This window comes from Idiotropiscis lumnitzeri, chromosome 16, assembly GCF_059441095.1.
Source record: "Idiotropiscis lumnitzeri isolate Australia: NSW breed Sydney's pygmy pipehorse chromosome 16, RoL_Ilum_1.0, whole genome shotgun sequence".
Classification (NCBI taxonomy): Eukaryota; Metazoa; Chordata; class Actinopteri; order Syngnathiformes; family Syngnathidae; genus Idiotropiscis; species Idiotropiscis lumnitzeri.
Window position 1 is genome coordinate 13,168,744 of NC_142406.1, and position 19,674 is coordinate 13,188,417.

Below are 19,674 nucleotides of genomic sequence, written 5' to 3' on the forward strand. Positions count from 1 at the left end.
AGTGCGTCTATGGTGATGTTTTGTCCACCAGAGGAATTGGTATTTGTGAGGTCAGATGTCACTGATGTTGGAGAAAAGGGGCCTCTGGTTCATCCCCAATGTGTTCTTCTAAATCATCCTCTGTGGATCTTGCTTTGTCGTGCTGGAACAGAAAAGGGCCTTCCCAAAAGCAACGGGGAGCATAGAATTGGCAAGAATGTCTTCATAAAATGAAGAATTTAGATTCAGCGGAGAATTAAGATGAGCCTTAATTGATTAGTGATTATCACAGTTGTGTCAAGGTGTGATGTGTTTAACAACAACTCTACTGTGGAATTTCGCAAGACTATATTTTAATTCTGATGAGGGCTAAAAAAAAAAAAAATAAAATAAAAAAAAAAATAACACACGTACACAAACGAGGAAAGCGATTACAAACTATCCAAACACAGCCAATGCAAACCAGACACTGCCTCTTAATCCCGGCAACACGGTGAGATGAAAAACAGCGATAACAGCGTAGAGACAAATAAAAGATTAATCTAATAAGTCTGACTCACTCAGGCCACCACATACAGAAGAACACTGCTGTATAAACAGACGTGGCCGTGTGCGTGTGTGTGTGTGCGTGTGTGTGAGAAGGCCTAACGGACAGAGAGGCTGTGCAGCACTAAAGCTGCCCTCACCATCTGGCCTTGGCAAAATGAACACAGTTTTCCTCCAGTCTCGCGCTCTCTCTCTCTCTCTCTCTCTCTCTCTCTCTCTCTCTCTCTACCTCAGTGTTTCGCTGGCGGATTTGATACTCATCCACCCGCAGAGATTAAGGGGGTCCATATTTCAGTCATACTCCCTGTGTTGTTTTTTGCTTTCTAAAAACAGTTGAGTGTGTGTGTGCCAACATGTTGATGGGACGGTTAGGAAGCCCGGTAGCCAGGCAGAAAGACGGCGCGAGAAAACAAAAATATAAGCATAAAAGGGGAGGAGGAGTGGGAAAAAGGGGCGTGAGGTGGAAATCAAGGTGTGGCTTTCTTCAGTCTCGATATAAATATACACTTTACGTGACATTCAATACTACAAATGTATAAAAAAAAAAACTCAACTATTGACCGGAGGCTTTTACTCAACAACACATCAGTTCTTCATGACAAGGAGGTCTTTATTTTGAAAGATTTTATTTGTAAATGAAAACCAGCAGATAAGCGCGAGCTATCAGACGTTTTTCATAATACGAGGCAAAATGCGATTCTTCGACAGAACAACGCTTTCCGGCACTTTTATAAAGTTTATCAGGCACTGGGAAATGTCATGTTTACACCCGATTCCTGAAAAATAACTCCTTTAACTCTAAAGGCAAGACTCTCAATAAATGGAAAAAAAAAACAGGCGATCCGACTATACTTTTGAGGTCATTTAAGAGAGGAAAAAAAAAACATGCATATACACAAAAACCCTAAATCACTTGACAAGTGTGTAAACCCGCAGCGTTGTAAGAGGCTTTTCACCAAAAAATATCACACAACCCAGCAGTGGCCAAATCAGCTTTTGGACAATTGCACTCGCTTCTTTCTGATGATCTGTTGTTACTTTCGGACACATTTTATCAACCTTGACTGTATCCAACCCACACGCGAGACATGAGGTCTTCCTACGAAAGCCTGGGCGAGAATTCACGCTCGCACTAAATAATTCAGGGAAGACAACAAGAGTCACCCCATCTCGAGTCTTAACCCCCTGCTGCGTCTTATCTGGCCCCTCTCACACAAACACTCCAGTATTCACTCTTTCCAGGAGACCGTACCCATCCAAGGACGCACAACACTGCTAAATATTCCATTATGTGGAGTTGCATGTTTTCCTGTGGCTCATTACTGAAAAGCATAATGATGATGAAAAACAGATTGCCAGGCATAAGGGGGGAAAACAATTTGCACCCAAATCTCGAGTTTCCCTCACATTAACAACAACAACTTGTTTTTTTTTTGTTTTTTTTTAAACAGCTGAATATTTCATTTGAGTCCTAGCACCATCCTGTTTCCATTGTCACTTATTGTGGCTTTGCCAACTATTTAACACATTTAAAGTACCTTGCACAACCCAGGAATATTATTTAGTAAAAGCTGTTGAAGGCATTATAAATGTTTTGGTCATGTGAAGCTGCCTGTTTTATTTTATTTATTTATTTATGTATTTATGTATTCTTTATTATTATTATTATTATATTTTATTTTTTTTTCTGTTTTGTTTTCTGTTATTGTTGTTGTCATGTGTATAATGTGTGAAAAAAGCAATAAAAATTATTAAAAAATAAATAAATAAATGTTTTGGTCCCCCCAAAAAAATAAATAAAAATCTGGTGATCTGGCGCATTTAACCGAGAAAAACCGGACTTATTACTTTAGGAATTTTTATACTCAGGGGGGGGCAAAATGTTTGGCAGTGTCTCACTTCAAGGTCTCCACATATCTCTCACACACACACCCGCACGCACGCACACACACGTGGAGACACCCCCCCACACACACACACATGGGGTTTCACAGCCTGGCTGTGATATCTCAATGGTCACCAGATGACCAACTCTTTTGCTGGTTTGTGGTTTTGAGATCGCAACACGACCTCCAGACATTAACATGACTCATTCTTTGCTGCAGTCACGAGCATCCACAGTGTACACACACACACCAACCCCCCCACACACGCACACGCACACACACACGAAACACTCTGACAACACTGGACTGGGTAAAGTCTGCCCATGCCCATTATTGGTTTGAGATGTTATATACTTGGGCAGGGGGGGGGGGATATTGTATTACAATAAATTGCGATATTTTTGGTGCCGATAGTAAGTATTGATATGTTGAGCGAGAATTGATGGGCCAGCCCCATAGAGGGCAGCACTGCACCACCGAAGCCTAGAAGCCTAGAAGTCAGATCAGGGGGGGGGGGGGGCAGCATATTTCAGGGGGGGCAGTGCCCCCACATTCCCCCCACCTAGCTCCTCCAGTGTCTGGCGACTGCAACAGACTGGTGAGTCGAAGGTCTCTCTGTAAATTTGCCAATTGGAAAACGAGAGAGGGAGATTAATTGCTACTGAATTCCGTCTCAAAAATGTGCTTCAACACAGACTGAATTTCAAACTGAACATAAAACAGCCTAAAAGATCATTACTGATTTTGAAAACATCTTGGCTTAAAACGCCGGCCTTCTCCACTCACGTTCTCCTAAGCAGACTTGAAGGATGGAAGATGTTATGGATGAGTGAGACACGCGCCAAAAAAAAAAAAAATACTTGAGGCTCTCTGTCACACACACGCACACGCTCAAGAACTTTGAGTTGAATTGAGGCTGATTGAATGCTCCGCCTAAAGTCTGGGCTTTGTCCCTTCGAGCTCCGTCTAAATATTGAAGCAGATCGCAGTGAAAGGAGTCGGCTATCCAGAGGATTCCACCCAATCTGCATATTCATACAATTAATTAGGATTCCTCTCTCTGCTCTGTGATTTTTTTTTTCTATCATTCCCGCTTTATTTCTCGAGAGGCAGCTGTAAGACAATGGCGGGGCGGTGATCGGAATCAGTCATTAGTGGGGGGACGACGGGGGGCTAGACGAAGGAGCCACGCGCCCACACACCTTTCTTCCGAGTTGACTGTCTGCATCAGATATGATGAAGACGACGACGAAGCGCTCTGCCTCTGCAACTCTCTCTGTTGATACAAACTTCGGCTGCTTTGTCTCACTTTGTCTCTCGCTTGCATTGTCTGGCGCAAAAGTGACTGAGTGCCGCCATTGTGCAGTGGGGGGCAGACGAACCAAACGGCGCTCGGCAGACTTCTCGCAAGGCTAACTCGTAATTGCAAAAGAGAAAAGATGAGATTATTGGGTTGAGGAAATCATGAGTTGAAAGAAAACAAAAAAAAAGTAACAAATGTGAAGTCTGGTATCACAGTTCGAATCAAGTTTTGGAGTCTGTTATTTCCGCTGCACAAAAGGGCGTCTCAACTGGCACTGATGAAGCCGAGTCAGCCAATTTTCTTGTGGCGTACTTTAATTTGGCCACACAAACAAGTCATTTAAATAATAGCGCTTTGATGGCCCTCACGTAAGAAGGAAGCGCGGCGCTCAAAAGGCTAAAAGGCCTGCTTTTAAAATAATGGCACATCTTGGACATCATATGATGTCGCTTAAAACATTCCTAGACACATTAAAAAAAAAAATCTTAATGAATGAATTTATTTATTTATTTTATTAATTTCTTTCTATAATTTTTTTGTATTTTATTATTTATTATTTATTATTTATTATTTATTCATGTCATATTCTAAAAGTAAAGGTCTATACATGAAAAGGTGAACGAACAAGTCTCCACAGCATTTTATTAGCGCCAATTGTGTTTCAGAATGACAAATCAGACGGAGAGGAGTTTCCACTGTTTTTGCACTAGTAATTTGTTATAAAAGGGCAACAAAGAAAAATTTCTATTTTTTTAAATTTTTTTTTTTAAGGACCACCCAACCATATAATCTCGATCAACAGTGGGTAAAAATTCCAAGCCTTTTAAATGACCATTAAAATATAGCAAGTTATACCTCTCTCAAGCAGATTAAACATACATTATCATTCTCAGAAGATTTAGCAAATCACTGTCGAATTAATTCTTCATCCTAAGCTTGTCAGCGGTTGTACAGTTGCGTCTGATTGGTCTGTAATCTTGTGAATTTAGAGAAGAGAGGAGTGTTAAAAAAAACACGCTCACACACAGAAAGTCAGGAATAAAAGGCGGGGGGGGGAATCAAGCGTGTGACAGATGACAGAAGTTGTCCATTAAGCCGGCAGAACAGTCCTGGCGTGAATATTGCATTTCCATGTTTACCACAATTACAGGCCTGTTCGCCGGTTCACCTCCGGGGCTTAAACTTGAACAACAATCCTTTGGGAGGAACGCAAGCTCGACCCTGTCAATCTTACCCACACCGTTTATGGTGGCGTTGTCTTTAAATGTTGACTTTCAAGCCACGTACATGATTTTGATTGCTTTGCTTTCGACTTTGAACGAGGAGGCCCTGCCAGAAGTGAAACTCATCAAATAAAAGAACTGGAAACTTTGAAGTTGGAAAAAAAAAAAATATGACAAAGACTGCCGTGCAAGGCTGACTCCTACACAAAGCTTGCATGCCGAGGAATGTCCAAGGCCCCATAATGGGGCCACGGAAAAGCAAGACGGCTTTTGAGTTATACACGCAAGGTCCAATTTAATAAGCCCTGCCGAAGGAACCTGTCAGGGTCAAAGGCCAGTAAGATGACAACTTTGAACCTGAGGCCAAGATCCCGTCGGCGCCCCCTGCTGTTAATCTCATCTAATGATGTCCTTGCGGTCTGCCAACTTTATTGTTCGACCGTGCGCTGTATTTGTTTTGCTTTGTTGTGACAGAAAGTCTGACTCGCACGGTTGTCTCCACTTTCAGAATCACGACTTTGGTTTAGACTCACTCATCTTGAGTCAAGATTTAAAAATTCATCAATAAATCAAGGGCGTTTGTGCGTCCCAACTTGAGATCAAACAGTCCGACGTGATGATGTGAAACGCGTAGTAACATTTTTTTTTTTCAGATTAGCTCTCATTTCTTTGGCGATGCTGTCACGTAATTATCTTTTGAATTATCTTTGACCTTGCGTTCATGAATGTCTTCTTTCCTTTTCATCCTCCCAACCTTCCTTTCCCCGTTTGCGTCTCTACATGGCGTCATTTTGTTCTTGGCCGTCGCCTGCCGTGAAAACAGCCACTCATGATGAACAAACCAGCCTACCGAGTGCAGTTCGGAACAACATCCAAGCTGACGGGAAGTGATCAAACGCGGAGCTTTTTTTTTATATGAGGGAGAATTTGACCACACTTGCTTTAATAAACGAGCCGGATGAGACTTTTCGCCGAACAAACTGGATCGGGGCGACTCTAACGCTTACCTGTGGAGTGGGAAAAAAAAAAATCACCTGAAAAAAAATACAACTCTGGACACATTAAATTAAATTAGTATTAAATGGATGCTTTTATGATTTTATTTCTATAAATATTTATAGTGATTGCTTTTGATTTTTGTTAGTGCTTCACTGATCCTTTTTTATTTATCATGCACCGTAAGAAGCACTTTCAATGTTGTTGTTTTATTACAATGACGATAAAGACTTTCCATTCTATTCTATTTTTTTACGACTATCACGTCGCAATTATAGAAACGATCAATACTATACAAAAAAAAAAAAAACGCAATATAACAGCACGCCACCTATATCATGTGGAAAAATTCCCAATCAATATTTATCTATTCGCATGACAAAAACATAAACAATTTAAATGAAATATGTCATATTCGCCTGAGATTCTGATTCGTAAACGTAATCGGCAGAGAGACGACTCATCCCGTGAGTGGAAATTAGCAAAATGCAAAAAAAAAAAAATAATACAAGCGAAGCATTTGGGAGGAATTAAAGATAATGAAGTGTAATCTAGGCAAGAGGAAAAGAACGGAAGATTAAGGTGCTGCCTGTTGTTCTGTTCTAATAATAATGAATAAATAGTCCGAAAGCCGTGTTTATACAATTACTGCCAAAAGTGAGGCTAATATTGACAGTGATAATGACATATTGATGAATTAAGAATTAAAATTAAAAACCCGTTAATATGCATAGAACGTATGAATAACATTGCAAATCGAATGTCATATAGGAAAAATTTATATCCATAGAGGAGCATGATTATGAATAGCATGTATGCTAATTCGCGCTATATTGATTGTACATGGAAGATTTAGGATGTAAAATATTTAGTATTTTTCCTCACACCCAGTGGATAAATGTGACATACAAAAAAAAAAAAAAAATTAATAGCCAAACCATCATCGGAATTGCCACGTTTTGCTAGCCAGGATAACGCCGACGTGACTGCGGGCCAGCTAGCCGACGTTCTGAGGTGAATTTTCATGACATGAGTGTATATTGCGCACGGATACGTTTCCGAATTGTGTTGCATACTTAATAACATGGACGCTTCCAAATTCACAGCATGCTTCTGGTGAAAGAACCAGCTGCTTTCTAGCATGCGTGCACCACACACACACACACACACACACACACACGCGCGTGCATTCACATTGCCAGGAAGAGGTCATATTAATGGCTGACTTTGCAGCTCTCGGGCAGACGTTCAAACACACAAACAGCCATTCGTGCGCACACACTCCCAACACGTGCGCACAATCATTTCCATTCCACTTCTCCCTCTTTTGCTCACTGCTACAGCCAGCCCCAACCCCTCCCCACCCCCTAATTTGCATAATATACTTTCTCCTTCTTAAGCTCAGCGTGCACAAACACACACACACGCACACACCCACACGCACACCCACACACACACAGATCTGACAGATGGCACCACTGGCTCCAGAAACAGCACAGAGCGGGAATATGTGGGGAAGGAGAGGAAGAGGAGAACATTCTGGTAAAGTAAACACACACACACAGACACACACCATACAGTAATTATCCTGGGCACGGGCCTTGGCACTAACCTGGGGAAAACCCTGATGTGCCAACTCACTGCACTCGATGACCTACTCAACCCAGCAGGGGAGGAAACGCGCACGCATCACATGCCGAGCAGCGCCGTGTCCACTCATATGTATGCAAAGACATGCATATTGCAAAGTCAGAAATCGTGCGTATATGAGGCAAAAATAAAAATCATCCGTTTGCGCCCTCGATCAATCTCCTTCCCTTTCCTACTTTCTCTGGATTGCTTTTTAAAATTCTTTCGAAGGGACGGCGATGGTCGTTAGAGCGTGTCTGCGCTGTCAGGCTGAGTTATCCTCGTACTGCTCTGGGCCTGATTATCCTGTGATGACTCATCCAGGGAGAAGGAGAGGTGAACTCAGTGCACGAGAACCCAACAACCAGGCCACTGATTGAGGGAGTGGAGGAAGAAAGCGGCTGATTCCTGGCCGTCGCATGTGACAGCTCAACAAGAACCACCAGGCTTTTTCGTTTTTCATTTTTGGGGGGGGCGTCGCATCACGGAGACGTTCGGCGTTCGTCACTTGGCCAACTTCTTGTTTGACTGGTTTGTCATCGCTCCCCGGCTATCAAGTGGCAGCGCTCCCCGAGCGCTTTCTCACCAAGCGGTCCATGTCATGTCATATCATATCATTAACTTGATAATGTAGTCGAAGATTCACGGCACCGCAGAGGAAGATAACGAAAACAACAGGCCCATCTGCAGCCAGCAGCCTTTGTTGACATAATGTCTTTGGTGGGGGGGGGGGATTGCATAACATCAACTGCGCTATTCATAGGGAGGAAGGGGTGACATTTGGGATAGGCCAGTTGGGAGGGGGGTCCTCAGTGGTGACAAACGCATTTTGATGTGAGCATAACATAAATGCCGTCGGATTAATTATTAAATTTCATAGACTTCATATATTTTGCAGCCTTGAAGGCATCTATTTTCGTGACACAGCAGTCAAAGGTTACCAACATCGCACGCATATCCACTTAAGCGTTCACAGAGTTTCGGACGCTTTCCTTGAACATTCCAAATGATTTAGGCACTTGGGGTCAACTTATAGTTTATCAAGGTGGGATACGCTCGATTTGAGCTGAACGTTTCAGACAACCTTCGGCTAAGGCGCGCAAACAAACAAACAACAGCGGCAAAAAAGAAAAACGCACCTTTTGAGTCTGATACAATGGGATTGGGTAGTGTTCTCGCAGCACCAACTGTCACCGCAGTGAGAGGTCAAGCAGAGACAGTAACACAGCTTATATAAGTCACAATAACGTGGGTGGAGTGGGGGAGAGAGGTGTAGGGGTGTGGGATGTTTGTTTTTTGTTTGTTTTGTTTTATAGCAGGTTATAGGTTAAAGTTTGTCTTCTTACCTACTAAAATTAAGTTCAACGATGTACACATTAAACCGGACAGCAATAGATTCCTTGATTCAAAGCATGCGTGTGCGTGACAGAGTCTCTCCACGCTTTGCTTTCTAGCTACACTTACATGTTAATTTTTTTTTTTTTTTCAGCGTTGTAATGCCATTGACAGACGATTTAAATTTTGACTCACAGATGAAGGGAATTTTTTCTGCAGTCTTGAACCACAATTTTGGGGTTTCACCACATAATTTTACACTATATTAGCAACATGATCATTAACTCATTCACTACCAGCCACGTAAAAAAAAAAAAAAAAAAAAAAAAAAAAAATATATATATACACATATATACACACATGTGTGTGTATTTATATTTTATTTATTTATTTCTACTTTTTGGACGTCTTTAGCCGTCAATGGCAGCCATAATGCGCCAAAAAAAAAAAAAATTGTCACTCACTGCCTTGACTGTGCAACAGTTTTGCCGTAACTTTAGAAAGGTAAGTCAGAGAAAATGGTGTGTGCAAATGTAAACGCCTCCATTCTATTTGTTTAATATTCGTGACCCTTTGCCGCTAAGTTATACAGTATTTCACCAGCAGCCAAATGTGCCAAAGAAGTATCCAAGACAGATGTTTGGGATACGAAGAAAACAGTGGATGAACAGAAAAAAAAAATTCCAAAGATCATCACTCGGAATGTTGGAAAACAGAAAAGAGGAAATCAAGACAAGACATTAAATCGAACAGCATGACCCCGACAAAGTCATATTTGGAGACAGCTGAACGGTTTGACAGCGGATTGGAAGGCGATGCAACGTCACACGGGGAGAGGACATAAGGACAACACAAAGAGCGAGAGAAAAGAGAGTGGGAAGGAGCTTTTCCTATAAGCAGAAGCTAAAGAGGTCAGACTGCCAGTTTCTGGGTCAGGGCGCATTAAACAGGCGACCGCGCTGAACTGTCGTCCTCGTCCCTGTGGCGACGCAGCAATGTGGACAGGCCTCCTCCAACTGTGACCACACATTAGGCACTTACTGGAAGCTATACAAACACAGCTCTGGGCGTCAACACATAACGTTGCCCTTTACTCTAATCCACAGCATATAGGGACGTACACAGACCTATATCTGAGAGGCCGACAGCTAGTGTGTGTGTGTGCTGATTGGAGTCAGCACGGCCAGTCCCAAGAAACTCGCCAAGGGTGTAAACGTATATTAAGGTGTCGGTAACAGCAAGTGTATATAGTGCAAATATTGCACGTAATCAAACGGCGGAATCACGTGAAGCTTAATCAGGCTGAAAATGAGAAGCATGGAAAAATGCCAGTCGCTCTACGGTGGTAAAAATGGAGCTCAAGTGCGACTAATTTACAGTGGCTAGCAATGCATACGTGGTTAGCATTTCAAGTTCTGAACAACTACTATACGGTCTATGTAGGTTTTGGCAGCCAAACGGGTCTGATCTAGTTTCGAGGTGTTCCATCCTGTTCAATCCTGTTCCTCGAGCGTCCTGCCTGTTTTCCATGTCTCCCTGCTGCAACACACTTGATTCAAATGATCAGGGTTGTCATCTAGCTTCTGCAGACCTTGTTGATGATCTGATCATTTTAATCGGGTGTTTTGCAGCAGAGACAGATGGAAAACGAAACGGGCTGGACAGGATTGAGCAATCCTGCTCGAGGTCTATCGCATGCCAGTTAGCATCGCGCTAACATTCGGTGATGTTTCAGATGTTTGACGGCCACAACGACAAGTCCATCAAGGAAGCAGTACTAAAGAGCCAAATTATGATTGGGCAAAACAGGGAAATAATCTTTCACGGGCAAGTAATAGTTCCAGCCGAAGCAAATGCAGCCATTAGACATAAGCGACAAGAGAAAGCAATAGAAAACGGGCAGTATCTTTCCAATTATCAGCATGGCGCATGTTCTTTAGAGCGAGCTGAAAGGACAGGTTATTAAGCTTTAATGCTTCAAAGCATGAGGACCATTCAAGGCCTTCTTTCTCATTAGACCTACCACCAGGCTCACCGTGTGTGTGTGTGTGTGCCCGTGAATACATAAGCACACATGCGCAAGTACATGTCCATGGTTAAGCACCTCACAACACGAAACACAAAGCCTGGTAATGAGAGTGTGAGTGCTGGTTAGACTGCGTCGAGATTCAGTCAACAAGGGCATGTGCCTATACGCTGTATATGGCATTAATACATCAACGGAGAAAGAAGGCGCGCATTCCTCATAAAACACTCGACATAAAAGCACAAAGCCTTCGATAAATCCTTGAGCAAAAGCAAGAGCATTTGATTGGATTGATTTTTCCAGGATGTGCGGTTCTTTAAAAGCGAGGTTAAAAAAAAAAAATAAAGAAAGCGCCGCAAAAGAAATAAGTGCAACTCGTCGTGGTGGAAAATAGACGCTAATTTTTGTTACGATGCAAATAAGTGAAGAAATCCAAAATAAGTGAGGTAATCCATGAAACAAGGGACAAAAAAAAAATGAAAAGCAGGCATAGCGAAACGATTTGGCCCAGTCAGGTGCTGCCATGCGAACGCATTAGCGGGACAGAACCACGTCTAACCGCCAGTCCAAGTTCCTCGGATCAATGAAGAAGTATTGGCTGCGGCGCTTCTGCTCACTCGGCCACCGACTTCCCTTCTGTCCGTTTGTGCATCCGCAGTGCACACACGGGCACAAAACCAACACGCGCCGGCCCCCGGCGGGCCGATGAAGACGATTTTCCATCGACGGGATGATTAATGTGTCTGCCTAAAGATGCTGATGGAGATTGATGCCGCCCGCTATACTCTTCGTGCCTAATCTTTCATCCTTACAATAAATATGGCACAATGTCCATATGCATGCAAAAAAAAAAAAAGCGCCTGATTACAAACAGCTTGCAAGCCATCGTCCCTTTTAACGATGACATCCAAAGGCACTCTCGCTGTCAAACGGCTGTTTCCCTTAATGAAATGAGCCCGTCTCACTGTCTGCGGGCGATGCGCACAAGGTAAGGAGTCGGCGCGCGGGTCAGCCGTCTAAGTAACCCTCATTAAGTAACGAGAATGCAAATGAGATGCAAATGTGGCTAAAACAGAACACGGGTTAATTTGCCCTCCTGACATTGCAAACAGTCACATGGGGATCGGATGCAAATGACATGCAAATGGACCACTGACAGCTCGTTCTTCCATTGGCTGAAGGCGAGGAGCCTTTGGGTTGGGGTTCACGCCTGGCTCCCGTCTATGCAAATAGTCGAGGCATCAGAGCGGAAGCAAAGAAACTGGAGCGGTGGCTAAAGGTTCGCAACGGGTCTCACTGTGCTGTCATTACGGCAGCCTGGAAGAGAGGCGGGGGGGGGGCAAAACCAACCGCAAACGAGGACCAAGAAGGAAGCAAGACATTACATTCCAAGCGCCTCCCCATTTACCAAAGCCAGGGCCCAGCTGTGCATGATCCGGCCAAGTCGACAACATCATCTGGCTTCTCGCATTCGCTCCTCCAGAGACAAGAGTTCTTTCAAGGCCGCGCAAATAAGACAAAGTTGACAGAGGGCGCATCTTAAGCCAAATACTCCTGTGAGGAGGTCAAACCTCTAAAGACCACGTGACGGGGGGTGGGAATCACTTCCATTTAATGATCAGCCCGTACACCTCCAGTATGGATCCGTGCACATCATTGATCCGCTCTTTCAAGCGTCCGCTGGGGTGGAAAGTAAATGAAGCACGGCTTCTGCTAAGTACATTACGAACACGACTTATCTCCTATTCCGTAAACAGTTCGTTGTGACGCCTTTTTTTTGTTTCGAGAAGGCAACGCCGTCGGGCTTTTAAGGACACGTGTTTGCATTTTTCAGTATCGTAACGCGCTGCTGCACATTAGTGATTTCTGACTGCAGCTAAATAAATCCCAGGAAACGTCTTCGTTCTCTCCTCTCTCTCTCTTGAATAGAATGAGTCATCTGGATCCTACCTCAGATTACTTCTCTGCTGTGCTTTTTATGTGCTTGCTTAAACTGAGGAAGCACCCACTTCAAGTGTTCGAAAATAAATCTCCATTGGTCAATGAGAGTGTGAGAAGATGTGTGGAGAGGAAGAAAATACTTAGAAAAAAATAAGTAGAAAATAATTTCTATTTTTACTTACTGCAAGTTTTCGCTTGGAAAGCTGTCTCGAGGGGAGGTCAGTTTCAGCATTCCTGATGTTCCAGGACAACACATATGAAAAGAAAAGAAGACGTTAGTTTCTGCGCAGTATTCTTTGGTAACGCGAGCGGTAAGGTGCGTGTGATCAAAGTGCAAAATCGTGTCAACTTTCTCAGCTCTTCGCAGGAAGCCAATTCCAGCATGAAGTGGGTGAGCTCACGGGTTCATCCGTTTCGGGTCAAGAAGTTTCAAACGCTGTTGGAGAACATTTAAGGTAGCGGTACTGGGTTTGAGGCCTACTTGTCCACACTTTTCACACACATCTCAAGTGTTCACTTTATAGCTAAGCAAAATGAAAATAATTCCAAATTTTCACACTTAGACAGATCAATCAATCTGATCTGCGCTGTCTGTTGCACTGACCCCACCCACCTGACTCGTTCAACCAATCCCATCCCAACATCTTTGTGGACTCGCAACTTGAGGACTTGGACTCAGCTAGCGTAATTTTCCAGACGACCCTTTGGAGCACTTGAGCTTTTGTGGCGATCCATCTACTTTAAGGTAGTGGTAGTCGATGCATCGACTAGTCAGTTCAAACCTGAGGTAATTTGTGATTAAAATCAAATTATCCAAACAAATATCTCTGTTGTTACCATATGCAGACGCTACAGCACAAGTCTGTTCATTATTGCCGATTAATCTATTTCAAGATAGTGGTAGTCGATGCATCGACTAGTCAGTTCAAATCCGAGATAATTTGTGATTAAAATCAAATTATCCCAACAAATATATCTGGTGTCACCTAAGCAGACGCTACAGCACAAGTCTGTTCATTATTGCTGATTAATCTATTTCAAGCTAGAGGTAGTCGATGCATCGACTAGTCGTTTCAAACCCTAGCATAATATTTGACTAAACTCAAAGAATCCAAACAAATATCTGTTGGGTTAACTATTCAAGCTCATTTGCAGACCATACGAAAAAGGTTGCTCTCGATCCACTTTAGGAAAAGATCATTTCCACGTTGAAAGAAGCGCACAAAAAGAGGAATCAAGGCAGAGTTCATTTTGCACAGCGTTAAACTTGTGCAGCGTCATCAGTGAAATGTGCTAAACAGAGGGGGCAGCTTTGTTTTAACGCATCATGTTGCTGATCCAGGCCCTCCAGAGGGTCTTTACTGAGCACATATTTCTTTGGTGTACTCAGGCTTGATGAATCAAACTACACCCGTCCTGCTCTCTCACTTTTTCGCTTCATTCATAAACCCAAAATATTTGGGAGGCAGCTGATTGGTCAGCGTCATGCGACGCAAAAATACGATGCACTCTTAATAGCCAATGCAAGGCGAGTAGTACGTTCTCTCCCACCCTCTCTGTCTCTCTCTCGCTCTCTTACTTTCGAGCTCCCACTTTAACACGCAGTCATTTTTGTGTTGTTTCACTCACTGCCAGCGTGCATTGCAGAAGTCGAAGCAACAAGGCCGGCTTGGGGCAGAAGTCGACCCCGATGCAGCCGTATATTTTGGACAACGGGGACAAGCGCCGTGAACTGCATTTCGAAACCCACCCCGAAGAGCGGTCGGTCTTAAGTCGAGACTTTGCCCCATTTCCCTTCGAAGACCGACCCCTTTCTGTTGTTACCGACAAGGAGATGCACTCTAAAAATGAAACGCCATCGACAGATTGATCAAGTGACTGACAGCTTTAATGAATGATCTTTAACCGTGTTCTCTTGAGGCAGGGGGCGAAGCTGACGTCAGGCCTAGTTCAATACGGCCAGGTTCAATATTCACAGTTGTTTTGTTATTCCTCCCACCCCCCTCTCTCTCATGTGCAAGACGTTTACGGCACACAAAGACAGGCAAAAAACTGAAACACACGTAAATCAATCACTGCAGTGATCCAGTGACTCTGTGAACTCTGTGTTTGTAGGGAACTGGGTTGATTGGGTTTGCAAGGGTTTGTGAGGTGCAATACTGCCATCTATGGACGAAAGTGGATACTCAATTCTCCCAATGGATTACATCATCAGGTTGAGGTTGTTTTTATGTTGACGTTTTAGTTCAGACAAAGAAATGCATGAACAGAGATGTTTGGATTGTGAACTGAACCGATAGGGAAAAACATTTCTATAAAACAAAGTTGAGGATTTTTTGGGGGTTTAATTGTTCAATCTATCACTTATAGTTGTTTGAATTTGACCCATTTCATGTCAAAGTATGGAAAACAATTTATTTTGAGATTAACACCATATTGTGAAAGATGTCCAATATTTGAGTGAAATCTGTGTTTTTCACATATTTCTGATAAAACTAAACAGGTTGTTGATTATTTTATTTCCCTAAATACCTGTTATTTATCAAGCAGTGGCTTCTAAATCCAAGTGCTTGTTCATGAATTGCAATGTGATTTCTCGCCTTCATAAACTCACCTTGTGTTCACCATGGTCGCAAAATAAAAGGTTGAGCCATCATCTCAAAGGAGCGTTAAAAACTTCTGCATCTTGGACCAAGTACTGCGTCTGGGAGGGGTGAGAAGAGAGCAGTGGTTAGATTTTGGTTTCAAAACACCACATTCTTGATATGATGCTTTGGGTCAGGAAGTGTTTGGGGTTACACTGCCATCTAGTGTCAATAGAGACAAGTGCAGGACACAATATAGTATCAAAATATATAAATGCTCAATTTTCAGTTTTTTAAGCGGTCGTTTCTGCAGCAGGTACCATCAAAGTGCTGGAGTAAAAACAAATAAAATGTTTGACTAAAACACACAAAAAAACATGCCTTTCTGTGACTCTTTCGGTCACTCTGTTGCAACCTGCTCGTGATTTATTCAGATAGGAAATATTATAGAATTATAAAAAATATTATATTACTCCATACGCAAAGAAATTCACTCCTTTATGAAATGTTTGCAGCTAAACGCTACAAAATGTTTTTATATTACAAAAAAAAGCACCCCAAATGTACTGTTACGAGGGGTTGCAAGTGTCGAAAGTGCTTCACACGCCAAACGTTTTGCATGTTATGTAACGAGCGAACAGCAACCTGAACATTGTTTGTCAATCTCGAGCATTATGAACAACCAACCTGATTTTGGCACGATCATTTTGACGACGAAATATGTTTACGTGTACATCAAAGTTTAGTATACTGAACTATATTCTCAAATCGTCGTCGTTCGTAAACATGTGCAGGGGGTGACAGGTGAGCTTACAGACTGCAGACGAGGCTCCGCCTTTTTTCACACCTGCCGGAAACGAGCGAAGTGGTGTGCAACAAGAGTTTTGTTGCGCTTAAGGGCCGCGTTGCGTTGAAAGACGGGACGAACACACCCGTCAAAGAAGTATCTGTCACATCTAAAATTCAGTTACAAAGCTGTCACATTTATGTCAATAAAACGCTATGAATTATGTCAAGGCACTTTATTTTAAGCAGGTTTACACCCACTCTTTACGGACACAATATAGCTAAAGTAAAATGAACATTTGTGAATGAAACATCTTGTTTTTCTTGAACAAAAGAATATCAATCTGAAAAAAAAAATTAAAGGGGAAGTCAAACCCTTTTTTTTGCAGTAATTTGCTCTGTGCACCTTCACGAGTGTAAACATGGCATTCTGATTAATATTGTGTTTGTGGAATATGAATTAAGCTGTAAAATCCACCATCCCAGGGAGGCAGCCATTTTGTCACTTTAAGTCGACTAAAAATGACATCACATTTGCTCAGGGCTCAGGTCACGACCAAGCACGGCTCACCTGTTTTCTCAAGCCCAACCTGTGATGTCATTTTCAGTCGACATGATTGAGTGAATCGGATGCGTGCGACCGTTTAATTAAAGGCGGTGTGTCAATTTTACTGTTGTGTGTTGACATTGACGCTAAAATCCTACAACGACAAGAAAAACTTTCAGAAAATGTCATTTTATGAAAATAAGGCTACGGAAAAATGTGTGTCATGTGTAAATAGTGACTTTTGAAACAACAATTCAAACAAGGACATACAGTATGTGATGCAACCAACTCCTTATATATATATATGCCAGTCAAACCAGTGAAAATATTTTAGGTAACATTCAGTGTCATGGAGGTAAATGGCTCCTTTATCAGTGTAACATTTTGTTCGAGGATGGCCAAAATAAAGGGGGGGGGGTGCAAAGTTCTGTGGGTCTGGATGCCGGCTTCCTTAAAAACAAGGTTCACTTTTCAAGGGCATCTCAACAAGTGAGTTGTATAACGCGTCGCTGGCAGCGGCGATGGCCGTGTGGTTGCTATCGTCGTCGTCGTCGTCCACGTCGCTGTCTGTGACTTCCATGGGAAGGGGCTCGTCTGAGCAGATCAACACGTCGATCGGACCCCGAGTGCTCTTGAGGTGGACTTGGAAGCTCTGAGGACACACAGACCAAAAGAATTTTTGACACGTCTCTTGATGTGCGTTACGGTTCAGTATGGACAAAACGGACTTCTTTGGGGTGTATCACGTCCAGTGTGGTGTCTTCGGGGCCTTTGACCACGAGCACGGTTTGGTCCCTCATTATGGGGATGGTTTGAATATCCTCATAGGTCACATAGGCAAACGTGAAGCGCATGGTCAAGGAATACAGAATTTTTCCGAATCCTGCCAATTATGCATGCTGCAACATATAATCAAGGAATTTAAAAATAAATAAATAAATTAAAAAAAAAAAAGGATATCTGCTGGTCTGCTCATCCGCACACATCCCATGAATCGCTCTTGTGCAGCTTTCGATCAGCTCGTCCAGCTTCTTCTCTTCTTCGGCGAGATTGTTCATCATTTGGATGGTGTCTTTGTTGAGCCAACAACCCCTAAAATAAAATAGCGTTAAAACAACACACTCAGACATAAGCGATATGGAGACATGCCCCATTTTCATGACTCGCAAAATGATGTTTGATGAAAACAATTTCCACTGTTAATGCTGCGCTAAATTTAGAAAATTCTTTCATTTTAGGGTGAGGAATTAAAAATGAACGGAGATATTTTTTGTGGCTTTCTTTGCTGAAGGTTTTGTGCCAACGCTTGACCGTTTGTATACTTACAACCACTGTATATGATTCTTGTAGACCTTTTTGATGAGGTTGATCCCCTCCAGGACGTTTGTGACATCATAGACACGTCTCTTGGAGGAGTTGAGTTCCAGGGTCACGAGGTTCAGGTCTAGAACGCCGTCTTTTGACTGCTGCAGAATGTTCAAAAACTTCCTGGTCAACAAGACGAGCGATGTGTCGTTCCGGGATTTTCTCATGTTGTATGGGTTAATACTGAAGGGGGGCTCTGGGAAGGAAATGAGAAAGGATGACCAACTGTTATTGGAGCAGATTTTTTTTTGGACTAAAAAAAAAAAAAAAGCATTTATTTCTATTGAATAATTTGTTGTAAAGTATTACAAAAAAAAAGTTACTTTCTTCTCCTGTAAGCGGGTGTGATGTGCTGCAGATAGCTGACGACATGCCAACATCCTGACAACTCGGGTCACCATCATCTTCCAGCACCTCCTTTTTCTATGAAAAAAATGCACACAAACATTAAAATACAAAAAAAAAAAAGTGCACTCAAATTGAGGTATGACGTGATGAGGTGTGTCATAAAAGTTCCTGGTCTGATATATTTTAAATCCAAATTAAATTGTTCTTCTTGTGGTAAACAGCCTTGTTTCTCCGCCACTAGTCTCACATCTTCTCGCGCACTGAACGAAGCAGTATCTCTTTGCAGATGTGCTGCTCGAAGGTGAACCACTCAATTTGGGCTTGAAATGGAGCGTTTGGGATTCACTTTGCACATATCGCAGGATCATAACAGTGCTGTTTGGCGCTTGACCATTTTTTTTTTTTGCAAACCTTGGACACCATGCCTTTCTCTAATGACGTCATTATTATTATTATATGTTGCCTGTTTCAGTGTTTAAAAAGCTTTCCAATGACACTTTACAAATAAATTCTATCTTTTGGGAATTACAAACGCTGACGTGCATGGAGGGAGCTATTCAAGATGCATTGTGGGATACGATCACTCACGCACGCACCACGTTCAAACACAACTACAAAGACGAAATCTCATGATGCAATGCAATCACATTGTGCATAATGACTTGGTTTGGTTGTTCGATTACCTTGTCTTGCTCGTGAGACTTTTGATCCGAGCAGGTTAATAACAACTGTGGCGCGGCCGGTCGCGCCTGCTGCGACTCGTCAAACGACTTCGACTTCTCTCGCTTTTTGCAGGAGGAAGCATCTTCCGAACTTGTCGTTGTCGTTGTTTCTTCCGATGCCTCACTAGTGATCATTGCGTCGCTCATAATGTCCAGAAATCTTTCAGCGGTTATGCTGCTAGCAGTTAACGTGCCTCACTCGCACACGCGTTGAACCCACCTTGACCATACCAATGCGATAATCTACATTCGCACAAAGATTTGTGTCTGCACCGCGTTGCTTCTTGCGTAAAACGTAATTTAGGTCGTTAATGTTTACTTTGGTGCAGAAGTCCGAGGCGGTATTCGCAGTAGGAGCGAGTCGCAATAAGCAAAGGAGCGAGTTGATGATGCGTCGTGACGTAAGAACGGTAGACCAATGAGCAGTGAGATTTGGAGACACGTGACTTTTGTTTTT

General features: G+C 42.7%; 1 protein-coding gene and 1 long non-coding RNA gene across 2 annotated transcripts in view; both read right to left on the minus strand.

Moving 5' to 3' along the window:
* LOC148321523 (uncharacterized) overlaps positions 1 to 16,285 on the minus strand; it is a 49,605-nt gene extending 33,320 nt beyond the window's left edge. Inside the window, exons 1-3 of the long non-coding RNA XR_015846852.1 lie at positions 16,137 to 16,285; positions 15,479 to 15,568; positions 13,047 to 13,098 (exon numbers count right to left, since the gene is read on the minus strand). This is a non-coding gene — a long non-coding RNA (uncharacterized LOC148321523). The remainder of the gene's footprint in view (positions 1 to 13,046; positions 13,099 to 15,478; positions 15,569 to 16,136) is intronic.
* Positions 16,286 to 16,456: 171 nt separating this feature from the next.
* Positions 16,457 to 19,618, minus strand: LOC148321524 (transcription factor E2F6-like). Its single transcript, XM_088319245.1, has 6 exons — positions 19,179 to 19,618; positions 18,471 to 18,570; positions 18,109 to 18,343; positions 17,743 to 17,874; positions 17,511 to 17,625; positions 16,457 to 17,434 (listed from the first exon to the last, which is right to left on the minus strand). The coding sequence occupies exons 1-6, from the start codon at positions 19,362 to 19,364 to the stop codon at positions 17,234 to 17,236; spliced, it is 969 nt and encodes a 322-aa protein (XP_088175371.1). The 5' UTR covers positions 19,365 to 19,618; the 3' UTR covers positions 16,457 to 17,233.
* Between the last annotated feature and the right edge of the window lie 56 nt (positions 19,619 to 19,674).